The sequence below is a fragment of the Beta vulgaris genome, chromosome 9 (genome assembly GCF_026745355.1).
Source record: "Beta vulgaris subsp. vulgaris cultivar EL10 chromosome 9, EL10.2, whole genome shotgun sequence".
In the NCBI taxonomy this organism is placed as follows: Eukaryota; Viridiplantae; Streptophyta; class Magnoliopsida; order Caryophyllales; family Amaranthaceae; genus Beta; species Beta vulgaris.
The window spans coordinates 10,979,354-11,007,274 of NC_079210.1; the positions used below are offsets into that span (position 1 = coordinate 10,979,354).

Consider the following 27,921-nt stretch of genomic DNA (forward strand, 5'->3'; position numbering starts at 1 on the left):
GATGATATAAATTAAATAAGGTTTCGTTTTGTGCTAATCGAAATGTTCGGAATGTAGTTTCCGCGGATGATGTTAGTAATGGTTCAATTTCGTCGTTTGAATCAAAGTAATCTTGTGCCAAGTTCTCCTTTTCATCGGACAAAGAAGAAAAATCAATGTCAATTACTTCGCCGTTTAGGACTCCATCATAATTTGGAGAAGAATGATCAATCTCAAATTCTTCATCATCCTGGGTTACACCATAAAATGGAGAGGAGAAATGGGGTCCAAGTAGCAAAGAGAGGGTGTGATAAGAGATATCCTAGTGGCTAGTATGGTGTTCATGTCATTGAAAATGTTTTAAGGGTTTTTTGAGCTCCGTAAGTATTTTGTTTATGTTGTCCTGAGCTTCCTTGCTTTGTGATTGTTGATAATGTTGGGTGTTGTTGCTTTTGTATGAAAATTTGTAGGGGTATATTGTTTGTCTTGTTCTAGTGCTCATGTTTCGAGGTGGTTGTCATTTTTGGAATTGTTTGGATGTATCTGATTATCTTTGTCATGATGGTAGGGGGTGTGTAGTCTTGGTGTTTTGATGTCGTTCATAAGTGTACTTCATAAGGTAAGTTTTGCAAACTTCCTATTTTGAAATTACATATTGAGAAGAAACTAATACAAACTCACACAATTCTGTTTTGATGATATATATTACTAGGAATTTAAGATCAAAGTTTTTTATTAATCACCGTTACATTCTCTGTAGCAAAAATGAGAGAAGCAATTGCAATTTGCACATGTGACTATATTGTCCAGCCAAAAAAATCATAAATCGTGAAGCTGTGTAAGTACAAGATGAAATGCGTTTTGCAAAATACTTATCAAACAAGCATAACTTAGTACTAGTAGATGTCATAACTCATAAGAGAGCAAGGTAGAGTTATTCATAGGTATTAGGTAATTACATAGAAACAAAGGATCTGAACTACTTGTTGCTTTCCAAATTCCCCAATTAATGGTTATCAACTGCTCCCCAACTATTCAAATAAATACAAAAAGAACCTCCCAAAAAATAAAAACACTAAACGACTATACTCGTAAATTATGACCTAACCCACATGCTTACATAAATTGGAGCTTTTAAAACCCAACTACTCTTCAGATGCCTTCATCAGCTTCCGAATCAATATTGCGTAGGAAACTCGCATTTTCCATATTCTGCAGGACACCAACAAATTTAGACACTTTTTGTCAGTATTCAGGAGCTTCATCAAACACTTCAGCTATTAGATAGTAAGTTTTTCATGTAAAAGCACAAGTAGTAAAATTAACTCCTCTCCTCCAAACAGATGATACTTCCTCCGTTTCTTTTTTATTGTTGTTTTCGAAAATCAATTTACCAATTTCGACCTATTAATTGCTACATTTTTTTTTTGGAAAATCGTAAGTTTTAACAAAAAGTCAAGCAACAGTTTTTTGAATTTCCGTTTTATTTTAAAAAAGCAACTCTCAAAGAAAAAACAAGAATGAGATCTCAAATTCCAAAAAGAGTATCTCTAGTTGCAAGATCCTTAGAAAAAAGAGGAAGCTCACACTTCAAAGTTAAAAGTGTTGCTACATTGGTCAAAAAAATAGCAAGAACAATTATTTAAAGTAAATATTTAATTAGAAAAGTAATCAAAACACTCCAATTTGTTACTGTTAACTGCAAGATTTGACTAAAAATACATTAATGCCAGTTAGTGACATATTCCAGATTCCAGCACCTAAGAAAAGAACTTTTGTATTGTAATGTAATAAGCTCAACAGTGACCACATGGGCTTATTGGGTCCAATGCCGCACAATATGCACGCATTACAAACACAAAAGGATAAAACACTTGTTAACTCTACGGTCTCAAATAGTACAGAGGATGATAATTGCTGCCAGAAACACGAGGTGACCACGATGCAAACACCATGACCCTTTGTTTAACACCTCACAGTGTCACCAATAATACAAACATCACAACCTGTAGGACCACCTCTCTAAACAATGGAGGGTAAAAAAGTAAAACTCTATCTACCATAGGCTATGTTGCACATATACGGACAGGTACGAGTGCGGATTCGAGTACGGGACAGAAAAACGATAATATTTTGAAATTTTAGGAATGGGTACGCGTACCCATACAGAATGCGTATCGTATCGAGTACGGATACAGGGTACGAGTACGTGACCTCGAAGAAACACACATGCTACATAGGGGTTATCGAGATAGACTGAATTTTTGTCGGAATTATCTTGGAGGTAACATGTTACACCTTAACTTTATTAGGTAACATTCATAATGGCATACAATTCAACAAGAATGACATAAACTATACAAATAATGACATGGATTTTATATCATTTTGTCATTTATTTCCCATCATTTGAATAGTTTTTGCAAAAGTAGTGATTTGTAGATATAATTTATGGTATAACAATTATAGTCAAGAAATTGTGTTTAGAAATATCTTTTAGTTGTCTATATTATTAAATCTATATTAATGTGTACAATATAGTGAAAATTTAAGATAGAAATCTCTCTCCATAATCCAAACAATCTTTACGAAAAGAACAAACAGGAATATAAAGAATATACACTTTTCCCTTTAGACCTCACTTTAATTGCTTGGGTTAGCCACTTTTAGCTAAATCTAGTTTAGTAATGTAGCAACATTTTTAGTTGTCTATAGTGATAAAATTATTACTAACGATAGATGTAGCATTAAGCATTTAAAATATCATTAGATCTATTTTAATGTATACGATATAGTAAAAATTTGCAAAATGTAACATAACATTCTATTGATATAGAACAAATAGGAAGGTAAGGACTAAGGAGTGTACAATTTTCCCTTAAAACCTCACTTCAATTGCTTGGGTCAGCCACGTTTATGTCGGTCAGGTCCTTCAAAAGCAGGGGTGGAAAAAAAAACATAGGAAGAAGATACCCTCACTCGTCACTGGGTAGGATTTGAGCCTCCAAGTACCCAGGCACATGACACTATTATTATTAATACTAGTATTATTTAGAGCCAATTAGTATCATGTTAGATCAATACAAAACAAAAAGAAAATCCATTTACATTACATTTATTAAGTACAATGGACCAAAATGATAAAGGAGGACAATCATTTAGGACAGTACGGAATAATTTATACACTCAAGTATTTTACAACCATACTATAGATTGAATTACGTAATATCTAAGTGTTTTTGGAGGATTTAAATTCGAGTTTAAATCTCATATCTTAGGGCTACATATAAGCATTAAATACATTTCTTTAAATGGAAACAGTTTAAGAATTCAAGACACATTTTCACATCAACTGAGGTAATAAATGCTTGATTCAATATTTTATTTCCATTTTAAGCACCTTATACATAGCCCTAAGGGCTACATATATCATTTTCCTTGAATTAACAATGTTAGTAAGTTGATTAATTTTAAACTTGTTTAAATTGACTCATATAATTCATTTAATCCGTTTAATTAAATGAAGTCTAGACTTAGATCAATGCTACCCTAAATCATACTATAACTCACACGATAAGCAAATGTAACCATCTAAAAACAACAATTAGATGACATATGAGAAACAATAATTGTAAACAGTAATGGAAACAAAACCAAAAAAAGAAAGGGTGTTGTAGGGTAAACGTACTAGGTGGGCGAGACGTAACGTAGGCAGCACCTTCAAAATCACAAGAACCCATGGCTCGCTTATTTTTCTGATAGAAACTATTAAACGCATACGAAGCGTGGGCCTCCAATGTATTAGGATCGTAACACGTGGCACCCTCTTGAATCGGATGGCAGTCTGCTCCCCCTTCCCCACACGCGTAATCCAACGCCCCTTGCAGCTTCCCCTCTCCCACCTCTCCGTTTGCCACGCACCACGTCTCCTTCATAGCCACCTTCGGGCTCGGACCTTCCTTTGGGTTCGGCCCAACCGTCGGGCTCGGCCCTACCACTGGTCTCGGCCCGCCTTCTCTGTCTTCCTTCCAGTTCTTGACCTCCTCTAGTGTGAATGGTATGTTGTAAACCTTCAGCTGGCTCGGGTAGAACAGCCCGTAGTTCCTGACAACACACTACAAAGTCACACACGATGGAAAACTTTCGCAGCAACGGAAAACTAATTACACTACCATTTCTACAAGTATTGGTTAGCGGAATTCACAATAATCTATTGACTTATTGTCAATTTATTGTCACGTAAATAATTATATCATGTACATGAGAATTTAATTATACTCTACCCACAATTCTTTTTTCTTTTTTTTTTGACGGGAAACTCTACCCACAATTCTAGTTCTACCATGGCTAATACTACTAGTGTATTTTTAAGTTGCGTCATTCGCTTTTTCACATTTGTTTTAACCTTAATATTTTGTATTAGGTGTAAGTAAAAATTATAAAAAAATTAAATTTAAAATACTTTGACGAATCTAACAAAATCTCATCTAACTATGTTTTTTCTTATATAATAATGTGAGATAGCTTAACAAAATTGATTGATCAATAGTGCCACAAAATTAAATGGGGCAATTAAAAAAAATATGAGGTGGTATAAAATTGTAACCTCCATGACTTGTGCAATCTACTTAAGTTACTTTATTTTTAAATTATAATTAAAATTTATATATTAATTGGCTTTATATCACAAATATTTGTTAATGTGGATAAAAAAAATCTAAAGAAAGATACTTTGAAGAAAATGATGTTTCTTTTTTCTGTTTTCCAATATTTTAAAATTTTAATTAAATCAATGGAGAAGATTTCAATAATCATGATACAATACCTCTCGGAGGTGGGCCCGGGTTTCTTGTTCTCGTTGAAGAGAGCGAAGAGAAAGACAGTGAGATCAGCTTTCGGGCGCAAGGGGGTCCCACCCCCGGTGAGAATACGGCGGACAAGATTACCATTATAAGCAGCAGCATTAGCAATAGAAGCTCCAACTTCCATAGGATCACCCTTAGAGGGCCAGCCAGTTTCAGTAACAATAATAGGAATATCAGGGAAATTCAACGCCGACATAGCCGCAAACACAGCATCAATTTGAGCATCAAACAAATTCAAGTACCTATACCCATTACCAGAATCCACCACCCCAGGATTCTCCCTAAAAAGAGCATAATCAAGTGATATAACATCACTATTAGCTTGATAAGCAAATATAGGGTAAGCATTCACCATTAGTGAAGATCCAGTTTTACTCAAAAACTCCAACATTGGTTTAAAAACCGGTTCAATTAACTCAGACCGGAATGAACCGGCGGAACAAGGGTAAGAATTACCAAGAGCACTGAGTGCAATAGGGGAAGATACTTTGATTTTGGAATCTAACCCATATTTGATAAGGGCAGAATGGACATTAACCATTGCAGGTACAAGGAAGTTGGTAGTGTTATGTGGGTCTACAAAGACTTCGTTTCCTACAGCAATGGCTTCGATGAGAGTGTGAGGGTAGTAAGCGACGACGTTTTTGAGGACCCATACAGAAGCGTAAAATGGGCGTGTTGCAGCTGAGCGAAGTTGCTCGTTAGGGAGATTGATGGTAACTTTGATGTTGGAGTTGGAAAGTGCTCGGAGGACGGCTGTGTCGGAGTCGTATACTTTGACTCGATCAATGCGTTGAGATTTTAAGAGTTTGACTACTTTTGTTGCTGATGGTAAGTTGTTTGCTATTCTGCCGTAGTTCACTCCTATGGAACCTGCGTCTGCACAAAACCAAAACAAAGCAAAAGAAATAAGTTAGATCGAGTAGAGTGTGTGAAAATGGGAGCACATTTTGAATTTTGAGGAGAGAGAATGGACCTGAAACAGAGAGGAATGAGAAGAGGATGAGGAGGAGGAGAGAGACAAGGGTGAAAATGGAAAAGCGCTCCATTTTCTGTTTTGTGAGAGTAGAATGACAAGCAGAGTGTTGTGTTTGGTAGAGTTTTATTTATGGTGGTGTTTTTAGATTCTTTTATTTTTACTGTTTTACACTGGGGAAAGTGGGGAGAGAGAGGGGATTGAGGAGAGAAGGTGGGGCCCACAGTGGTGTGTTGAGCCGTGGTGAAAGAAAGAGTTGGAAGAGGAGAGAGAGAAGAAGGTAGAGTGAGTAGTGTAGACTGTAGTGTAGTGTAGTGTAGTGTAGTGGCGCTAGATGTAGTAGATTTGGACGAAAAAATGGTGTTTGGGTATGAATGTGTAAGTTTTGTTTGTATTGAAGGTGGATGTTTTCTCTCTCCACGTTGGCTTCCATTATGTCATCGTGCACCAAAATTATGTGTTTTCGGAAAATTGGATGTCTCATGTAAGATGTAACATCTCGATTAATGTTGATTTTTGCTCATTTTCTTCAAATCAAGGAATTCACTAAGGGGTCGTTTGGTTCAAAATAAGGAATGGAAAGGGAATGGAATGGGATGAAAGGATGGAATGGAAATGGAATGTGTTACTTTAGACACTTGTTTGTTTTGATGTAGGAATGAAATCATTGGCCTAATGACTCCCTTACTTTTTGTTTCCTATGGTGTGAGGAGAGTTTCAAGATGGGGGAATCAAAATTGGGCTAGTAAGGGAGTGAAAAAAATGGATAACCCAACCAAACATAAAATAAGGGAGTGTGTTACCTCAATCCGTTTCCAAGCCTAAAATATTTCCAACCAAACGGACCCTAAGAAGTACTCCATATTCCCTCAAAAAAGAATTACTCCATATTTAAAAAAACAAAAAAAAGCAAAAAAACTAATGACGAAATGATAAAAGCTAATAAGGCTTTTTTTTTGTAATGAAAGTGTTTAAACTAAATTAAATTAAACTGTAGAAAGGAATTGTTATAAATTAAACTAAAAATAAGTTCAAAAGAACAAGACATAATTGTAGCTAAGTAATGTGAAAGACAATAGGTTATGGCTTATGGTGGGTAAGAGAATATCTTTGGACAAAACGATTTTAAATCGATCGAAAGATGGTTTTGACTTAAGATGCAAAATTGCAGATTTTTTAATGTAAGTATCTAAATAGTACTTTCACATCCGATAATATAGTGTTTGTTTCATTTTTACACGATCTCCAAGACAAGTCTTTGACCTTCAATATTTTAAATTCATTAATAACAAAAACATATAAAAAGTTGATATTATGAATCTACATATTGAGACAAATCTAACAAGATCCTACATTAGTATGTTTTCTTGTATATACTACCTCCGTTTTTCCTTTTAATTGTTACACTTTGACATTTTACGCTAACTACAAATTTCACTTTGACCATCTTTTGTGATTCATACGTGAATAAAAATATAGTCATCTTGTTGAATTCGTCTTAATATGTATTTTATTAAGTGAAAGTATTGGGTCAGACCGTCTGACCCAATATTCTCGTCAGACGGATTGAGCCCAGTACTATAATATACAGCAACGACGGCGGTCGAAGGATTCTCCATCATTCCCACATAAAACCCACCACCACCACCACAACCACCACCACATTACAAAGCCTCATCCATCTCCACCGCCACCACCTCAGTTCTCGATGTGATACTCTTCGCTCTCTTGCCGGGTGGAATAGCAGCAGCCACCACTGCAACTGGACTGGTATATCATGTGACCCATCCACAAACAATGTGTTTGCGATATTTATCTGACTGAAAAGCAGCTCCAGGGAACAATCTCGAGTTTTCTTGGTAACCTGTCAAAATTTCAGGTTCTTGATCTAACCACTAATGCTTTTGTTGGTCAAATTCCTGCTGAACTTGGAAATTGTTCTGAACTCGTAGAACTTACCCTATTTGATAATGCACTCTCTGGCAACATTCCACCTGAACTAGAAAACCTTCAAAACTTGCAATCACTAGACTTAGGGAACAACTTCCTCAATGGAAGCCTTAGGGCTATATGATAATGAGCTAACGGGGCCTGTGCGGAAGAGTGTTTATAAGGAATGAAGAAGAAGGAGAAAGTGAGAGAAAGCAGAGGTTAGTTTTCTTTTCAGTTGGACTTTGTTTTCTTTCAGTTGGACTTTGTTTTCTTTCAGTTGGACTTTTGTTTCTTTCAGTTGGACTTTGTTTTCTTTCAGTTGGACTTTGTGTTCTTTCAGTTGGACTTTGTTTTCTTTCAGTTGGACTTTGTTTTCTTTCAGTTGGACTAACTGAAACAAAATGAAGACTACCTGAAGAAAAATGAAGACTACCTAAAAAAGAATAAAGACCAACTGAAACCCAAGTAAGTCTAACTGAAGCACAAAAACCAACTGAAAAAAAAAGAAGACTAACTGGAAAAAAAAAAGACTAACTGAAACAAAATGAAGACTACCTGAAAAAAATGAAGACTACGTGAAAAAGAATAAAGACCAACTGAAACCCAAGTAAGTCTAACTGAAGCACAAAAACCAACTGAAAAACAAAGAAGACTAACTGAAAACAAAATGAAGACTACCTGGAAAAAAATGAAGACTACCTGAAAAAAAATTGGAACCACCTGAAAGTCGTCCGACCAAGATTATGGTCGGACGAGTCCGACACAATACGTTCTCTTTTATTAATATGTTGTTTTATTTTATTTTTTACAAATACAAAATTAGAGATCTTACTGGTAGGCGTGTCGCGCACCTAACAAAAATAAATAACCTAACTAATCCTCCTAACTATGTAGTAGGGTAAGTCAGAGTCGATCCCACAGAGAGAAAGTTGTTCTATGATTAGTCCTTAAATAATGGTAAGACTAAAGGATGTTAATATCAATGATCGTCGAAACAACTATACTAATCAATATATAAATAAAAGACTCTACAGTTAAGTATCCCCACTAGCACGAAATAATACAAAATAATTTCTACCCCAAACTAATAAATTAAATGTTCACAAGGAAAAGTACACCCTATAAAGTACCATAAACCTCTCCCGAGTATCTATGGCTTCTTCTATATGCATTCAAGCCTACTCCCGTGGAATCATGCAAATTAAAGACATTAAACACGGCACTTTAACTTCCTAACAATCCATTCTACCTACTCCCGTGGAGAACTTCATGTCCTTAATTGAAATACTCAAATCCGTCAAAATCCAACTCCCGTTGTGATCAAGACAATGGAATCATAACAATACTAGTTATCCCTAATCTAGTATTGGAATATGCACAATCAATTAAGCAAGAACAATTAACAATTAATATGAGAATTTAAAGAAACAATCATGAATTAAATCATACTAGGGTTCAACTTAACCATAGATAAAAGAAACTACTCTATCATGAAATAAATAATGAAATCTAAAACTATAAAAGAAAACATAATTAAAGAAATCAATGAAAGAAACTAATGAAACTCATGAATTAATGAAAAAGAATAAAAACTAGGGTTTACACTAAAAACTAGAGAGAAAGAGAAGAGAGAAAACTAAACTAAACCTAAAGAAATAACGTGAGAGGGAGGAGGAGAGAGAAAAAGAATGAAAACCTATCTAAATAAATATTCAATAACCTAATATGACTTGGAAAGTAATTTACAAGATAAGGAAAATCTTAAATAAATCATTAATACGCGGATTAGTGATCCGCGCGTACGCGTGGCATATTCCAGCAGAACAGTGCAATCTTCCGAAAGGCATAACTCCTTGACTAAAAGTCTCCTCGGGGCGTGCCACCTATCGTTGGAAAGCTCTTCAAGTCTAGTTTCCAAATTTGTGGAATTACTCGATTCTAAGAATCACATCAAAAGTTATGATCAGAAGAGTAGACATGACTCCTTTTTCACATTTCTTCTAATGATTTTCCGCTTCGTTTTCGCTCAAATTCGTACTATAAAATATCTATGACGATCCTTATGTATTGTAGCTTCCTTCCAAGTGCTCCTAATCCTCAAGCTTAATTAATCATACTCCAAATATGTCCTCAATGCCTGAAATTCATCAAAAACAAGAAAACATACCAAATAGAAATAGAAAAACATAACTTAAGAATATAATGCATCAATGAACCTAAATATGAAACTAAATGCTCTAAAATGCAACCTAAATGCAACTAAAAACTATATATAAATATGACTTATCACTTACTCCTCAAAATTTTGCATTGGCATGTGTGGAAAATGTAAGTGTAACAATTAAAAGAAAATGAAGGAACTATTAATGAGGATATGTAGTCAAATATTATAAAGTTCGATTCACCTAAATGAAATAGACACTATATTATAGGATAGAGGGAGTAATTTATTAGGTTGTTAATATTCCTTTTGTTTCTTTTTGTTTTGTTTGTGCTTTTGACGTAAAATATCTTTCATTGCATATTAGTAAATAATTATAACATTAATAAAGTACTCATTGAGTTGAATCAAACAAGATCACATACAACTATAATTTTTCTAATATACTGAGAATAATGTAGAAGATCTTATCTAATTGTAAATAACACTAAGATTTCAAATACAAATAACAGATAGATTCGAAGAGGTATTGTTGTTGTAAAGTTGGTTTTTCGATATATATGGTTGTACGAATAAATATGATTAGCACAAACCATTATATTAGCGGATTTTTCACCAGGTACCTTTGATGTCTTACGAAATTCATGAGGTACCCATGCGGTTTCAAAAATTCATCAGGTACCCTTTAAGTTTGCGTATAATATATCAAACACACTCAATAACTTACTGACGTTTGATATATTATATGCAGATCTGGACCAGATATATTATATGCAAACTTAAAGGGTACCCGATAAATTTTTGAAAAATGTATGGTTACCTCATGAATTTCGTAAAATCTTAGGGGTGCCTGGTGAAAAATTTGTTATATTAGTGTCCTACCTAGGGATGTCAGTGGGTAACGTACCCTACCCGGATCCAGATTCGTTTTTAGCGGATTTGGATCCTCAAATTTTGTACTAGTGAATCCGGGTATGATATGAATCTTAGTTTTTAATACAGATCTGGACCAGATCATAATTTATTACCAACACCTTAATCTACTTATCCGTTTTTGAAAAGTTATTTTAAAATTTAAAATATATAATTATAAGGGTAAAACTTAATATTAAATTATTAATGTTATTTATGCTTGGATTTGTTATATTAAGGTTGAATGCTTGTTTACTTCAATATTGACAAATGAAATGCTAAACAGTGTTGTTTTATTCTTTAAAATCTTTAATTATTGTGAACGTAAGAGTCGTTTGAAAAAATAGTTTAGGATCCATTTTGGATCCGTTCCGGACTCGAATCCACAAAATCCATTGAATCCAGATCCTCATTATATACCCAGTGAATCTGGGTCAAATTTGAATCCATGCCTTAAAATCAAATCTGGATCCTAAAGGATCCGTGAAGTCATGCTTTGAATACGCTCGATGTCGTCTTTGTTATGGGGATCTATCATGGTCCACAAATTTCCCTAACCGTATTGGCCACCTCGTACTATTAACTCAAAGGTCAATCCATCACTTCACTAAGGATCCTCCCTAAGTTAATCATGATATTTGAGCACATAATCTCATTTCAACACATTTAACTAATTTTGTAATTTCTGTAAAAAAAACTAGTTTAGAATTTAAACTCAAATTTAAACTAATTACATTAAAATGTAAATGAAGATAATTTCTAGTTGCCTTGAGGAGCTACAAATTTGATAATCATTCGTGGGGAGAGGATTTGTTTTCGAGCTCGACTCAAAAAAATTTAGAGTCGAACACCACGAAGTTCGATTCCAAAAGTTTGTGAACAGGCTCAAAATATTTAGCTATATTATTTTCAATATTATAGAAATTAAATGAAAAATAATATTTAAATTATGCACAATACTTGTGAAAAATTCAAAGTAAGTGATCTAAACCTATCTATAGAATATATGTAATATAATTTTGAGTTTTTTTATTAGAGACAACCTTTTAAATACAACTTTTTGCGAAAGACAACCTTTTAAAAATTTTTGGGCAACTTCAGACCTTAATGAAATTTTTTTTTTGTCAAAAACAACCTTGACCAGAAATCCGGCATTGACTCACCGGACATACCTTTTTCATCCCAAATTCCCCCATTTTTCTCCTTTTACCCCCCTTTAATCATCTCACCACCACTCACCTCACAACTCTCCATTTTCAATTCTTCCTTCCTCAATAGATCGTCGGCTATTAACCCTTGAATCCACCGGAATTTTGGTCGGGGTGCAACGACGAAGACAAAGAGGGATGGTGCTTTTCAGCACTCACTTCGAGGAGAGAGATTGCAGCGTTTCAGAGTGCGTGAGTGCCAACGAAAGAGAAGATATGAGTTGCGGGAGAGAGGGAGGTCAGGCGAGGCTTGCGGAAGGGTGTCGGATAGGTGGGTCAGTGGCTGGGGAATGACGTTAGCAGTGGGGCATGGTGCTGTAGATGGTTCGCATTACTTTGCAAGGTGGCAGGCGGTGGTGGTGTTGTGGGCAGTAGCCCAAAACAGAGGAGAGAGGATCCTTGAGGCTTGTTTGGGCTATGTTTTTCCGGTGGATTCAAGGGCTAATTCCGGCGATTTATTAAGGAAGGAAGAACTGAAAATGGAGAGTTGTGAGGTGAGTGGTGGTGAGATGACTAAAGGGGGGTAAAAGGAGGGAAATGGGAGGAATTTGGGATGAACAAGGTTTGTCCGGTGAGTCAACATCGGGTTCCGGTGAGTCAATGCCGGATTTCTGGTCAAGGTTGTTTTTGACAAAAAAAAATTTCATTAAGGTCAAGTTGCCCAAAAAATTTTAAAAGGTTGTCTTTCGCAAAAAGTTGTATTTAAAAGGTTGTCTTTAACAAAAAACTCTATAATTTTTTAGTTCAAGTTGAATTTTAAGGTAGATTGAACTGGAAAATTTAAACTCGAAAAAGTTTGAGACCCAACTCGAGTAAAAATGCTACGCACCGAGCAACCCAAACTCAGTCTCAATTCAGCTTTAACGCCTCTTGAAGGAAGCAAATTTAGGTTCATTAAAATTCATGCCAATAAGTGGCTGCAATGTGTCACCTGCTGCTGGGGAGAGAAAAAAGATACACTTAAAAATCCTTAAATTGCTATATTTCAAAAAATACAAAGCAAAAAAGTATAAAAACATGCCACTAGCTAAATCTTTCGATGCCAACATAATAGAAACCCAATTAGTATACTTTTGAAGTAAATATGAGAATAATCATTTTTTATTTCATCGTCGTGAAGGAGAATTATTAAGGAAATACTGTAGAATGATTTTTATAAATAGAGAAAGTAAGAAAGAAATGAGGATGTTTTTTGTCTAAGATCATGGAAAATGGTGATCTTGCCATGACTTTTGTCTACTAAAAAGCTTCGTTGTGTATTTGTTATCAATATACAATTAATGCAATCTAATAAATTATTTGGTAGATTATGGACATTGGCTAATGATTGCTGAAGGAAACCTTATATTGGGATCAAATAGATCATCATTCAAGAATTATGTACTTCAACCCCAACCCTTAAACCAATTTACATAATGCAGTTCTACCAGATTCACAAAACCACCATTATCGGTTTCCGATTTCAGCATAGAAGGGTGAATGCTAGTTATGCAACTGGTAAATATCATATATAACCATATTTTTGAAAAGATTCCACCAAAACCATACAAAAATCAGGTAGGAGATATGAATCTCCCAGTTTCACCTCTCCACACAACTGAGAGAGATGGGGGTAGGAGATGCGTTTTCCATGTTCTAATAAAATGTTTATCCAAGAAACACAAATTTGTCTACCTCAGTCGACTACAAAAGAACTGCCGACTGTAAAAGTCTCATCTATCTGTCTACATCAGTAGTTCAAAATTTGTACAATAATTTAATACAAGGGCATACTCTAAATTCTATGCATATCTGCACCACTGAAAGTAAATGTAACCCAGTAATCCAATATAAGAAGGCAATATGGGAAGCCCAACAAGGCATAGAGAAGATAATTACTTACATGGGATGGGTTACCTAGCATTAACGTAGTATTCTATGCACAATGTGTAATCTTGTCTTCCCTACATCCTTAAGAGGTGAAAGGAATACCCGCTAGCAAACCGGAAGCACATCATATATAAGAAAAGTGATCCTCCAACATGGTGCCAGTACAGAAGGGAGGATCAAAAGTAATTAACACTAGTATGCAGCCGATGATAGAGTAGTAATTAGCCCTTCCCGAGTTGTGCGAGGTATTCCTTGTCAGCATTTGCAAGTCGATTTTGGAATTGAGCCCACTCTTTTTTGCATCTCTCACGGACCTTGATAGCAAGATCAAAGATGTGCAAACGACAAATCAATTTAGAATTTCTAGGGAAAAAGATACATAAAAGGTACATAACAAGTTAATAACTAAAAGATTAGAATTCCATCTCCCACGTCCCATATGCATGCAAAAATGAATTCATGGTCAAAATTCCACTGAAAAATCAATGTAAAGAAAAGGACGATAGTGTATGTGCCTACCCCTTGCCATGGAGCTTTGCCATTCTCAGCCTGGCCCTGAAAGTGGATAGACGCATTAATGAAGAAAATATTACATGATATCATATGAGAAAACAGTAAATTTAAAGTTAAGCTGTAGAATGACTTTTGCAACCAAAAATAAATACCAGAATTTGAACACACTATGGACAGGGAAGGCTCAATAATATTTAATTCGCGAGCACTGTCTCCACAGATATTAAAGAAACTAGAGGTGTCAGATTACTGACAGAAATAGAAAGTTATTAAAGACATACAGGCATAATTCTTTTAGATGTGAAAACATTCTATATAATGACGGGAATAGAAAGTTGACATTCGAATATCAGCTAATGCTCATATTCAAATCTATCAGGGGGTGAGAAGCAGACATGCTCACATAAATAGCAAATTTCGTCCAACATAGCACCAAAAAACTTGCAGAAAATCCACCTAATAAACCAATCAAACTTTTCTGAGGTGGAAACCTCCCTAGATTCAGAATAACCAATTATTGATCTGGCATTGACCAACTAACAGAGGTCGGAGAAGGTCGAGAAATCCAAAACGTCATGGCTTCCACTTGAAAAAAGAGATAAACTTTTTATTCATGATATCACAGAAACTAGCTAACACAGGAAGCCCACACAGATCATGATGATTTAAAATGGTATTCCAAGAATACTGAAAGCAATAGATGAATAGAGCAAGTCAAGTAAAATGTTTGCGACCATGAAAGAGTAGAAGCAGAGTCAAGGCCTGATCTAGTGAAGGACTGATCCCCTGAAGTCCCTTCAACTGCCAGGAATTCAGGAATTTCAGGGGAATTATTGCAACAGATTGCCAGCTGAGGATCGAACCTAAGGACTTTCCATCCTCCAGTGCTTTGTGATTGCACTTTTTGTAATGTATTTCTTTCATCTTCTGGTGGCCAACAAATGTACACATCCATGCAAGGTAAAATGCAAAGTGATTTGATGTTGCATAAAAAGCCAATGATGAACTCACTGCAGCCCATGCAGTCATTATATAGCCTCCCAGGACAACATAAGGCAACTTAGCAGGGATGTATACGGGTCTGAAGATATATGTCAATCTCTGTTCTTTACAAATTAGAGACTACGATCTTCTATTCCTAATTTCCCATGCCTTCCTACAGGGGCTCTGATTGACAGAGTAGCTCCTTTCATCAACTTATGGAAGTTATTCTACGAAAATGGTAAGGCACTGATAGAAGGAAAAGAAAGCATACTAAGCAGATAATGAGACAATAGAGGTAAAAACAAAAAGGGGTTTTCTACATAGTGCCCTGTATTTCACGAAATACTACGTTGTACCCGACCTTTTTTAACTCTCCGCATTGTACCCCAAAACCTTCTAAACGTCACACAAAATACCCTTACCAATAGAAAATCCTACATGAAACATCACTTAGCCTTCAATTTCTCATATCATATCCCAAAACTCAGTTAACTAACAAGACTCAAAAATCCTACTCTATACCCACAGGGTAAAAAAAAGTCCCAAAATCTATTGTTTGATATCTTGTATAAGGGAATTTTGTGTAATGTTTAAAAAGCTGAGGGTACAGTACAACGTGGAATCTTCAAAAAAGTCGGGTGCAACATAGAATTTCGTTAAAACACAGGGGCACTACATAAAAAAACCCAAAAAAAGCACTTCAAATGCTAGGGACTTATATAACTACAATGACATTCCACTTTTAGTTCCTTAAGAGCCCTAAATAAAAGTTTTCAGAAGCTGTGCTGTGTATTAACAGCTAATCAACCAATTTGTGAAATGTAGATAATGCATCGCGACAGGACTCCAAAACAAACTGTTTCAGACACTAAGCAAGATTTACAATTTACACAGCATACTCACTATACTAAACTTTTCCAGATGCAGGTGTTGATAACCAAAAAGCAGGCAAGTGCTACCAGTCTATAGTTGAGGATTAAATGCTTTGGCAAAGCTAACATAAGAAGAATGCAAGAGCATCTGAATATCTACAAAGACTATCAAACATGTATCTAGAGACCAAGAAAATTTCCGCATTCAAAAAAACAATTGCACACCACCTAGTTAAGTTAATGTTGTGCTGCAAGCTTCTGGTCATCTAATAGGGAAAAATACAAGATGCTTACCTTTACAAACAAGAAAAATTATAATATTCTTTATCAGTCATATGGAGGCTGATCATTCAGCTCCAGTTAGCTCTCTTGCAAAAGCAGGGAAATCGACTTCATTGATCCAAGTTCCAATTCAAGGGATATTAGAAAGATACTATAAGTTCACTCAGGAAAAAAAAAAAGAATACGAGTAATATTGTATGATAATATCATGGTGCCCTTACAATCACAATCTAAATTTTGTACATATTGACAGAATCAACTTGTCTCCAGTCCTAAAACACAAAAAGACCATTATTTCACACCCTTGGTTGGCTGTAGATATGGGCTAATCATTTGGAAAAGCTATACATAGTGCACAGTGTAGCAATATAATCAGTGATATCTCATCTCAAATATGCTCTTCCAACAGCATCACCAAGCACTTACAAAATAGGCATTAAAATGCATGCTATATTATTTTAAAGGTTTATTACCTGATTTCCAAGAGACGGAATTACTTTATGAACTATCCATTGTTGATCTACAACACCAATTTTCTCATGTGCAGGCTGCAGAAAATGGATATACTCTATTATAATGTCATGAAAATATAGGAATCTAGTACATCTAAATGAAACAATAGACACAAACCAATATGTAGCTTATAGCCAGTCAATAACATAAACTTCATCCATCTATTTAGCTTTGAGGTTGAAACACTTCCCTATACTGGATGCCCAAAATTACTGATTGCAACGTACCTTTCTTGGCATATAGTTTCCCTCTCTCTCTCTCCTTTTCTCCCTCATCACCAAAAGAGCACCTTTCCCATCTCTCTTTTCCTCTCTCCTATAACATAAATCTTCAAAATACCATGAATCCCTCCCCAATTGTGCAACCAAAATACAAAGGAAGTATATGATATGCAACTATATATAATGTGGAAATTATATATAATTTTGTATATACACCATTCACTCTTGCTCTTCTTGCCTGCTTATTCACGGTTCCCAAAACTCTAAACATTAATATCTTAAGTTATGAAAACATACAAATCATGAGAAGTTGATCATTGAAGATACATATTCAAACACATTTAACATGAACACTATTTTTTCAAAGAAAGCTACATATGTCTAATCACCATGTACTTATAACAAGCAAAATTATAAGGAGAATATTTATGATATAGAATAAATTATCAAAAATATATTAGGAAACTAAAGCAGTCAAAGCACATATAATATTTTCATAATTCCTACTTTTACTCTCTTTTATATATTCCTTCCATCCCAAAATATTGGATCCATATCCTCTTTACACGGCCTCCAAGGCATATCTTTGACCATTAATTTTGTGGTTATACATTAATAAAGAATTTCTACAAAATTTATATTTCAAAAAGACACATTGAGAAGATTCTAACAATATACCACACCATAATCTTTTACCTTATAATAGTCAAAGACATGGTCGAAGTTGATAAGCTTCAACATAAAAACAAATATAAAAAAAAAAACAATATTTTGGGACGGAAGTAGTATACTGTTTCAAAATAATATAATTTCTCATTCTACGGTTTCTACCTAATTAAATATATATTTTTTACCTTCGATTGATAATATTTAGCCTGTGTAGAACACAGGGCAGAAATTTATCTATAATATGTCAGAGAGACAATGTAATAAAAGAGTTTCAATCCCCCGGTCATATCAAATTCATTTACAAAATTAAAATATACTACCTCTGTATTCTTCGTTGCACCATTTGTTTTTGTGGCACTATTCATCAACCAACTTTGTTAAACTATCTCGCGTCATTATATAAGAAAAAACATAGTCAAGTGGGTTCTTGTTAGATTCGTCTCAATGCGAGGATTACAAATATCAAATTTTTATAATTTTTACTTACACCCAGTAAGAGATATTAACGTTCAAAGAAGTGTTTCGCCAAATGCGAAAAAGCAAATGGTGCACCTAAAAAAATATAGAGGTGGTATCTGAATTGGGAAGGAAAGAACTACAGCCTACAAGAAGAACCCATGACCAAGAACAGAATTGCAAATATTCACTCAGGAACACAACCCAGATAATATCATAAACAACTTGTTCTAATTAAGCTGCCAGGTCAAAGCAGAAGATAGTCCATTTCACCAAAAAAATTCTTTGACAATGTCCATCGCTTATTACATCCCAGGCAGAGGAGAATGCAATTTTTTCAGAGTCACACTCAGTGCATTGCCAACCAAAGGAAAGCGGTAATTAGAAATTAAAAACTTACTTCGACACATCTTCTCAGAGCAAAATCCAGTCCCCAACCATGTACCAAATCATTCTGGACATGTGATGAAAATGACAATGAGTAAGGGAATTTAAAAGCATTATATAATTACAATGTCAAACTCTTAACTATAACAGTCACACAATAGCTTAGTTATTTAGCATTAACATCGAGTATCATATACTTCCTCCGCTTTTTTTAGTTCTACCTTTTTGACTTTTGACGCTATTCGCAAATTCTACTTTAACCATCTTGTATTACTAAGGAAAAACATAGGCATATGGGATCTTGTTGGATTCTTCTCAATACATATCTCCAGAATATCAAATTTTTACTTATACCTAATTAAAGGTATAGTTGTTCAAAATTGTGCGTAGGCAAACGTGCAAAGAGCAAATGGTAGAACTAAATAAAACCGGAAGTTTTATACATATTAAACCATAGATTACGAATTTACGATAAACAAAATAGCAAGATGCAATATTAATACCTGAATCATATGCCACACACAGCGCCAAGCATCTCGTGAAAAGACAGGGGCCATAATTTCCACAAATCTGCAGTACCCGACAGAACAATTACAATTCAAAGGGAAGAGGAAGAGTGTCCGCATGCAGGGTAGCTTCTTTCATATTTCATGAGATTCAATTAAAGACTTTGAGTAGTTTTAGTTTTTATAACTAGACATGCTCTCATAGCTTGATGTTAATGTATTCTTCCTATTTCAGACATCCATAACATCCCCCTATCATTAAAAAAAGGTGTGAATTTGATCAACAAACAGAGACCCTTTAGATTAGAAATCCATGAAGCAGTTAGTAAATAAGCTTGAATAGAATACTGATGTATGTATATGTTACCAGATATAGACTAACAGCGACATGATTTTGATCTGTCAATTTATGCGATTTTTCAGTTCTCATTGATCTTTTTTATTTTGGTCTTAAAATCATAATGCATGCATATGTCATATCGGTACGAGGAATTTAAGGAAGGAGCATACGCAGCACAAGGAGGCAAATGAGGATTGGAGCACCAGCCTGGTTTTTCCTTTGTTTCCCTGGTCAAACAACCAGACAATTTGTCACACTGATTGCGAAAAGATGATATATCACTTTGAGGGACAGAAAGGAGTTAACTACATATGTTAAAACAAAAGACATACTTGTGTACTTCTCTATCACCTCTCCTCTTAGTCATCTCCCATGTCAAACCATTATTAGGCTCAAGACCAGGTTGAGAAATTTCAAGGCCATATTTCTTCACCAATTGTATATACCTGATATATGTATGAGCAAAATCAGGTGCCTAGGAATCTCAAAGCTCAGGTCAAAGGAAAAAAGAACTTCATATGTTAGTATGAAAGAACCACTGGCAAATTAAGCCTTTAAGCTTTACCTCTCTGCATTGAAGTGTTCAACACCAAGATCTTCATCCCAGATAAAGATGTAGTCATAAGCTGCAACAACATCAGGGTGCAGAAATCTTTTCGCATACCACCTGCAGAGTACTTCAGTGAGAGTTGGAACAGGAGAACAATATCAGGGATGAGGCAGTATAATTAGCTATGTCTTGTCCACATCTTATGTTTCTGGCATGGGACAGGAATGCCTTCTATTTGCACCACATTTAAACACATCTTCTAATTTAAACGACGGACATTCTTGACACTTAAGAGAAAGGATCAATAACCCTTGATTATTTAAGGATTTGACTCCTCACATGTCACAAACTCTTGGAATAGTTCCTTAACAAAGTCAAAAACTTTCAGAGAATAAACAAAATTAGACCAAGCATTAGGGTCACCACAAAGAGCACAAAATCAGCACCATAAAAGAGAAGATATTCTGGGGTGCACATTAACTCATTCTTCAAATCATGTTATAGGAAGTGATTGAAGTCAATCAAAAATTTCAGGGCTAAAAGTCATTTCAGCATGTATAAATCTAAAAAAATTATCTCTTGTCAGCTTTAGCCCATAAAGACCTGAAATGAATATGTAAGAGAAATCAAATTGGACTTAGAGGGTTATGGAAGGCCTTTGGTGTTCAAGCACAAATGACAAAACTAGTCTATCACCACTTGTATACTTCTATGGTATTGGCTATGTATAATGCTGCAAAATTGGTAAAAACGGTTCGCACCATTTTGTTTGCTTCCGAGCACTGACATGTATAGCTCGTTTAGACCATTCAAACTGATCCCATTCAGTAACCCGACCATCATAATGGAAAAGCAATATTTGGAAATCGTCAGAGAACTGCAGCACAACATCAACACTGATATCATTGTCCTTGAACAAAATTTGAGAATCTTAGTGACATGGTAATATATGTTGTATTCTAATACCTTCTTTATTGCTGCATTAACATTGTCCTTCTGATCAAATCCAACCGTCAAAGTCACTAAGTACTTGGGCTTCTTTTTCAAATCCTGCAAGTGAAAGTGATAAGTTTTTCTTTATTTCAAAAAAAGAAAAGAAAAGTTAAGTTTAAGGGGCGATAAAGAATGATGTCAATGTATACTTAGTAATTCAACAATCACAATAAGGCATCACTTCAAGAGGGAAGAAACTCTAAAGCTGCCTACATAGCATTACAACCCATGTCTTGCTACAAATACTGCTCTCACCATTTCACCATTACTGTCTTCGTCTCACTTTGTCTTTTTGATAATTACAAGTCTAACTTCGTTTACTTTTAGTGGAAAATTTTCTGTGTAAAAGGAAAAGCAAAAAAGATAAAAGTCCCAACATAAGGGAAAACTTCGGGGAAAGAAGAAGTGCACACAAAAATTGCAGTAACTTGCAAAGTAACCAGAACTTCTACTACAGGAAGCAACAAGACTGATTCGTCACAAGAAATCTTAATAGTAGACAATGAGAATCATCAATGTTTGATAGAAAATGCGTGAATCAATTGTAATCATCCAGAAAACATTAATTAGTCAACATAACGTAAAGTTTCAATTGTTCATTTTCAATGCAGACAAAACCTCATATATCTTTGTTTCTGTAAAGGACTAATCAAATTGGTCCAATCAACTAGCAGCCATTTCTTATTTACGTATTTACTGTAAGGTAGAAGATGGACATTGCATCTTTATTCAATAATAACCCAGCACAAATTCTTGGTTATTATAAGTGCAAAGCTCCAAGCATCATAAGCCCTTACCTCACACACAGAACCATTAAGCAGTATCAATGTTGACTTTGACTATCATCTAAAACCAAAGGCAACAGCCTTTCCTAACTCATTTATTTGTAAAAAAACTTCTCAATAATAAGAGAAGCGACTACGGTTGCGCGGCATAGCCACATCAAGAGATATCATCCCAGAGAATGAAGAGTAACAAGAATGGAGACTTTGAAAGAAGTTGAGGGCAACCAGAAATGATATAGAGAAAGGGATAACGGCCATGAAAGCATTTGGACTGTAAAATCATTACATTATATAAAAGTCCATGGAGGAATAATATTCAAGTGAACAACTCGTAGAAATGATATCTGAGTTGATATGGTTGACCACATCCTTTTGGGATTAAGGTTCTAATAGCATTCTTGTTGCTGTTGGAGTGTCTTAAAAATTGCATCAATTTAGTAGCTTGAAATTTGAAATTCTAATTGGATGTTATCCAGAATTTTAATACTTCTGTTTACTAACATATCAACAGAACTAGAGAGGTTTTCAGCTGGCAAAGTTTGCAGCTAAGAGATCGCAATTTGCAACAAGATAAAGATTTGAATTTCCAAAGATAATAGGTTTGTGGATAACCACAGAATAGAAATGACAAAGATAATTAAACTAGCCTTAAATTTTATTAAATGCTTCAAAAACATCAGTTCTGATATTAAGGTTCTCAGAGTAGAGCACAGCTAAAAGTACACATCACATTTTAAAGGCAGATTCAAAGATACCTTGATAGAAGTGTCCTGTGTTACAATGAACAGAACAAAAAATTTAATAATGAATGTATTTGCTTTTCTTAAACAAGAAGCCAGAGAAGACTAGTGTTCAAAATGACATCAACTAAGTATACCAACTAAATGTTTTGTGCTAAGATAATTTCGCAGCATACTCATAAGTGAAGCTTGCCATAACAATCAAGAGAGAAGGTCTAGAAAGCAACAACACCTACGGCATTGGAGTATTATGCAACCTTATTGACACTCTGTGTGTCTGATACAAAAGAGACAAGAAACTAGTTGAAAACATGGATCAACCCAAGGTACCCAACATTCAGAAGTGAGCAAATTTGATCTCACAAGCAAGTGCAGCAACACTGTTGCCAAAGAAGAGGGAAAGACCTTCTTGCCTAGCAGCTTTGGCTGGCCCAATTCAAGCTCCGATGTAAACAAGGCTTGCTTAGAAGGACTTAGCGACACTAAGATCTGAAATTCTCTAAAAACTACTAAGTTCTGAGTTGAAATTTTGGACTCAGTGAGCTAAATTTATTTCAATAAATCAGTATAATTTCAAGTTGGAAAGATATGGGACCTAAAGAGGTTAAGTAAATTCAAATCTAAATGCATCTATCAAATCGCATCACTTTGCTGATTTAAGGTCAAAGTGCAAGAACCATACTAAAATCCGGCTTGATATAGCATTATGATTTCTGATTCGATGAAAAATTATAAGAACTCTCCCGAAATTTCCACATTTTGAAGTTCACCAAGTGTTTTTTAAAGTCCAATTAAATGCTAAATTGAATTACTTAAAACTTGATATAATTATCTAGTTGTTGCACAATTTTGTGCAGAACCCGCAAAGTTAACTCGATGGAAATTTGCATGCCTGCAAAGCTCTTTTTCACATAAAGAAGTTGATTCAAAAACTTGATGGAGATTTGCATGCCTGCAAGTCAATTGTACCAGTAAGGGATTAAAGAATTTCGAGAGGTTACACAAAGAAATTAAGAGATTCATGTAAAAATAAGTTAATAAAATAAAAATGCTTTGATTTCAAGGCCCAAGAAGCAGCTCAGTTAAGCAATGTTTCAGACAACATTAAATTAGAGTTTACAGGGTAAATAAAAGATCAAGAGATTTATTTCAACATAATGCTCACCTATGCTTTTGTGTTTGTTTTGGCCTTCGGGTACACTTTGTTATAGTTCTCATTATACATTGCAACAAAAAGTGGTTCTGACATATTTGGACCTGGTGTCACCTTGATTACAGTGAGTTAAGAACTATTTCCAGCTTCAATTATATAATTGGCTGATGGAAAGACCTGAGATGAACTTGGTTTATGCTATCAAGCAGGTGGATACCAATTTAATTGTAGTCAACAAGAATTAGGTTACGCAAAGTAGCTGGTGTTAATTAACTACTTTTTCCAAGTTGGCAACATAACCTTCCTTCATTCCTCTCATTTCCTTAAGAAAATCAGACTTCTAACTTCTTCTGATTAGAAATCACCATATTTAAAGACTAACTTGAAGCTAAGCTGTAAGCCATAGAAGTATATGATCTAAAAATCTTCTTCAAATAAGATATGAGTAATTAAAAAAGGGTATTTCTCTCTGAAGGCAAAAAAAGTAGGGTCATGCATTAATTATAATGTGAGTATCAGCCACATCTATGAAGAGGAAAAATAGTGCAGAAAAAGTCAAAAATAAATATGGTTTGGATATTAAAGAAGTGTACCTCACTCGGCTCGCCCCACAATCTTCGAAGATAAAAGTCACTTTCTGGAACTACAATTCCTGGCGGTAACATCTCCGCACCACGAGGATTGCTCGGTACATATATCTGAATGAAAATACAGAAACCAGCAACACATTACCAGCCAGAAGAAAAAATGCAGTATCCATCATGAAAATTACAAAATAAGCTACTGGATGCTGCATAGTACTGTACAGGAGCAAAATATATGTTAATCAAGCTTCAGTGTTACTTCATTAAAATTGAACTAAATATAATCTAATATCTTTAACAAGTTAGAAGGGGCAATGCAAGTAGCAGCGAGAAGCCATTAGCAAAATCAAGTCAAAACTCTAAATATAGTAAAATAGCTACGGCAAAGTAAGCAAAAACATATATTACACCTTCGGAATAGTTACTGATCCAAGATCTTCAAGGGACTTTGCAGAACTTTTACCGCCCGCCAAGTTTCCATCAAATGATGATATAAGTCTTGATGATAATTTAATCTGGAAAACAAATCACATCACTCTCAATAGACTGACTATACATTACTAAGTTCCAGTCAAATATGAACAACAATTAAAAAATAATGATTACAAAATTAATTAATTTACCTTATCAGAAACTGAAGGAAATGATACTCCAATGAAAAACCCAAAAACAATTCCCATAATAGTAGTCATAACAAGTCTTGCACTATCATTTGATCGTTTCAAAACTCCACTGAAAAAACAATTTAAAAAATTGAAAATTGGACCCAACTCCACTAGTATTAAACAGCAGCAAAATTACTCCATAACACTAAACAACAAAATTCAAAAAACAAAAAGAGAGAGAATTGAGTTTCCAACCTTCGATGTGGTGTAGCCATCTTGATGAACACTTGCTAAGCACATTCAACAAAATTAGGGTTTTCGCTGGAGTACCAAATCGCTTAAATCAGCGATCTAGTACTCTAATTCAGGGCGATCGAACTGAAAATTTTACTCTTCAACAGTAGTAAAAACCCTAATTATTTGAAATTGCGATAAAATTTGAGATGCAATTGCAAAGATCAAGCAAAAGTTAAAAAGTATAGTATCGTGGTAGGTCGTAAAAACCCAGATCTTTAATTTGAATGATTAGGTCAGATTTTTGGCGAAAATTTTGCAAATGTTATGTTTGAAATTTCGTAGGGCGTAAATTAAATTGGGGATATTGTTCTGGTTCTGGAGTTGCAGTGATTGGTGTCGGCCAACCAAGATTTGCCACTTAGCCACTTAGGTAAAAGTTGGAGTACGAGTACGACCATGTGAGTGGTGGGATGCAACTATGCAAGTGCAACTACGTGGCATTACCTATTTACACTTTTGTTTAACTAACCTTAAGCACATGAGTGCAACATATAATTGATCTGTCTTTTATTTTTGGGGTTTTGGGCCAACATGTTTGTCCTTTAGTTTGCATTACCAAAGTTTTTCAAACATTCTAGTGTGATGATATCAATCCCTATATAGTTTTATGATATGAAAATATTGGTGGTAAGTTTGTAAGTTTATGTGTGACATTGAGCTTTGTAATTCCTTATATTATCTTCATTTTATGTAATATTAGTCATTTTAATCAGTAGATTAAACTAAGCCGACGTTGTATATAATAAAAGAAAAAACTAATAAGGGTGTTTTCAACTATTGCTCTATTCCAACCCAATTCTCGGTTATTGCAGAGCAGTTTCAACTTTGAAGGTATGTCATAAAAATGGTTCTAACAGGTCACCTAACCTGCTACAACAGGTAAACCTCCTAAGCCACCATCCTTATCATTCCTGACACCCTCTTCTCTGCACTCCTACCCCTCATCTGCCCTCGAAACCTCCTCTCATGTCGTGCCACCACTCCCCCACTGCACCCCTGAAACTGCCACTCTCTGACTCAATTTCGTCGGCTTATCGGAGCCCGACCACCCTCCCACCGGTCACTGCAACATCGAACCACTGCCTCCTTCCCCCTCTCCACACGCAACACTCACTTTCTCTTCCGCTTCCAAGGTATATCGTTGCACCACAACTCGCAACCACTCTAAGCTTCCCTGCCGCCGGCTCATCGGAGCCGGGACACCATCCTATCGGCCTTTGCAGCATCACCCCCTGCCTTCTCCTTCTCTCGCATCCCTTCTTCTCCCTCTTCCCACACAACTCTCTATCTTCCCCTCTCATAATCTACTTCACCACCACCACTCACCTACCTTATGCCTACTAGTCGTCGGCTCATTGGAGCCTGGCCACCCTTTCGCCGGCTACTGCAACACCATTCCCTGCCTTCTCCCTCTCTCGTGTTCCTTCTTCCACCTCTTCCAACGCAACTCTTTCTCTGCCCCTAGTCTGCTGCTGCACTACCACCAAGCAACCATTGTGCCCCACACGCCATCACAAAACTCATCCTCCGCCTTTGAAACACCCTCCCTTTCCCCGCCACCTCCTCCCCTATTCAATAAAACTCCTGCCCTTGAAACCCCTCTAAAGCCAGTAAAGAAAAAAAAATTACTTCTTAAACAAGTAATCGATCCACTTTTGTCCATTTCTGTAAAGCACCCCCCCAAAGTTGTGATTGCTGTGGAATTATTGAAAGTTTGAATTTTTTATGGAAGAGGGGTCATAGTTAGGACTGCCCTTATCAATTTTTCCAAAAAACAAAACTCGTAATTATGCGTAGAAAGTAAGAGTTTCTTTGGAATAGAATGTTAAAAAAATGTGTAATCTAAGGTATTTGGACAAACGCACGGTTAAAAAGCTTTATTTAACAATCAAGAACTTGACATTTTGGGTATGATGTTGGTATGAATTGAAGCTAGATGATATACATGTCAAAGTTTGATTAGATTATTCCATTAAGTGTTTGCCATCATGTGAATATTTATTATCTGTTCGTATAATTTGCTAGTGTTATAATATCATCTAATTTTTATTATACTTGTCCAGGTCGATTTTGGCTTGGAATAACAAAGTTGATGCACCCTCTTCGTTTGTTTATATGAATAAGAATAAGATTTGTCAACTTTCAATAAGAGTGATAGAATAGTTGATGATGAGCTTTTTACTTTGTCTGTTTTTCCTATATTTATCAATTCTTTCAGTTTCTTTGATTCGATGCTTCTATATGTGGGTTTGAAGATATATGGAATGATATTAAGAATAAAATGATTGATTTTTCGCTTTATAAATGTTGAATTCGGGAATTTAATTGAACATAATATAATCGACTTTTCTCTTGTCGAATAAATTAAAACCTTCCCTTCTCCCCTTATAGATCTCTACACTTCATACTTCTCTCCCTAGACCTTTATTTCCTCACTACTTTTTGAATCACATGTGATGCTCAAGTTAAGTTTGCAATGTGGCAGAATTATATTAATGTGTTATTAGATTTGATATTAAATAAAGGAAAATTTGTCAGAAACAATTTATATAAGCAACTTGTCAGAAAC

The 27,921-nt window shown here is 35.2% G+C and overlaps 2 protein-coding genes across 2 annotated transcripts; both read right to left on the reverse strand.

Annotated features, from left to right (window-relative positions):
• Nucleotides 1-851: 851 nt before the first annotated feature.
• Nucleotides 852-6,143, reverse strand: LOC104903221 (glucan endo-1,3-beta-glucosidase). The gene is made up of 4 exons (XM_010691219.4): nucleotides 5,821-6,143; nucleotides 4,805-5,723; nucleotides 3,668-4,083; nucleotides 852-1,191 (listed from the first exon to the last, which is right to left on the reverse strand). The coding sequence occupies exons 1-4, from the start codon at nucleotides 5,891-5,893 to the stop codon at nucleotides 1,157-1,159; spliced, it is 1,443 nt and encodes a 480-aa protein (XP_010689521.2). The 5' UTR covers nucleotides 5,894-6,143; the 3' UTR covers nucleotides 852-1,156.
• Nucleotides 6,144-13,664: 7,521 nt separating this feature from the next.
• Nucleotides 13,665-25,709, reverse strand: LOC104903222 (hypothetical protein). Its single transcript, XM_010691220.4, has 14 exons — nucleotides 25,311-25,709; nucleotides 25,074-25,182; nucleotides 24,861-24,965; nucleotides 24,460-24,564; nucleotides 21,162-21,245; nucleotides 20,957-21,072; nucleotides 20,211-20,312; nucleotides 19,978-20,091; nucleotides 19,816-19,872; nucleotides 19,303-19,369; nucleotides 18,813-18,866; nucleotides 17,027-17,101; nucleotides 14,422-14,457; nucleotides 13,665-14,216 (listed from the first exon to the last, which is right to left on the reverse strand). Exons 1-14 carry the CDS (start codon nucleotides 25,328-25,330, stop codon nucleotides 14,124-14,126), a joined length of 1,137 nt encoding a protein of 378 aa, XP_010689522.1. The 5' UTR covers nucleotides 25,331-25,709; the 3' UTR covers nucleotides 13,665-14,123.
• Nucleotides 25,710-27,921: the final 2,212 nt, after the last annotated feature.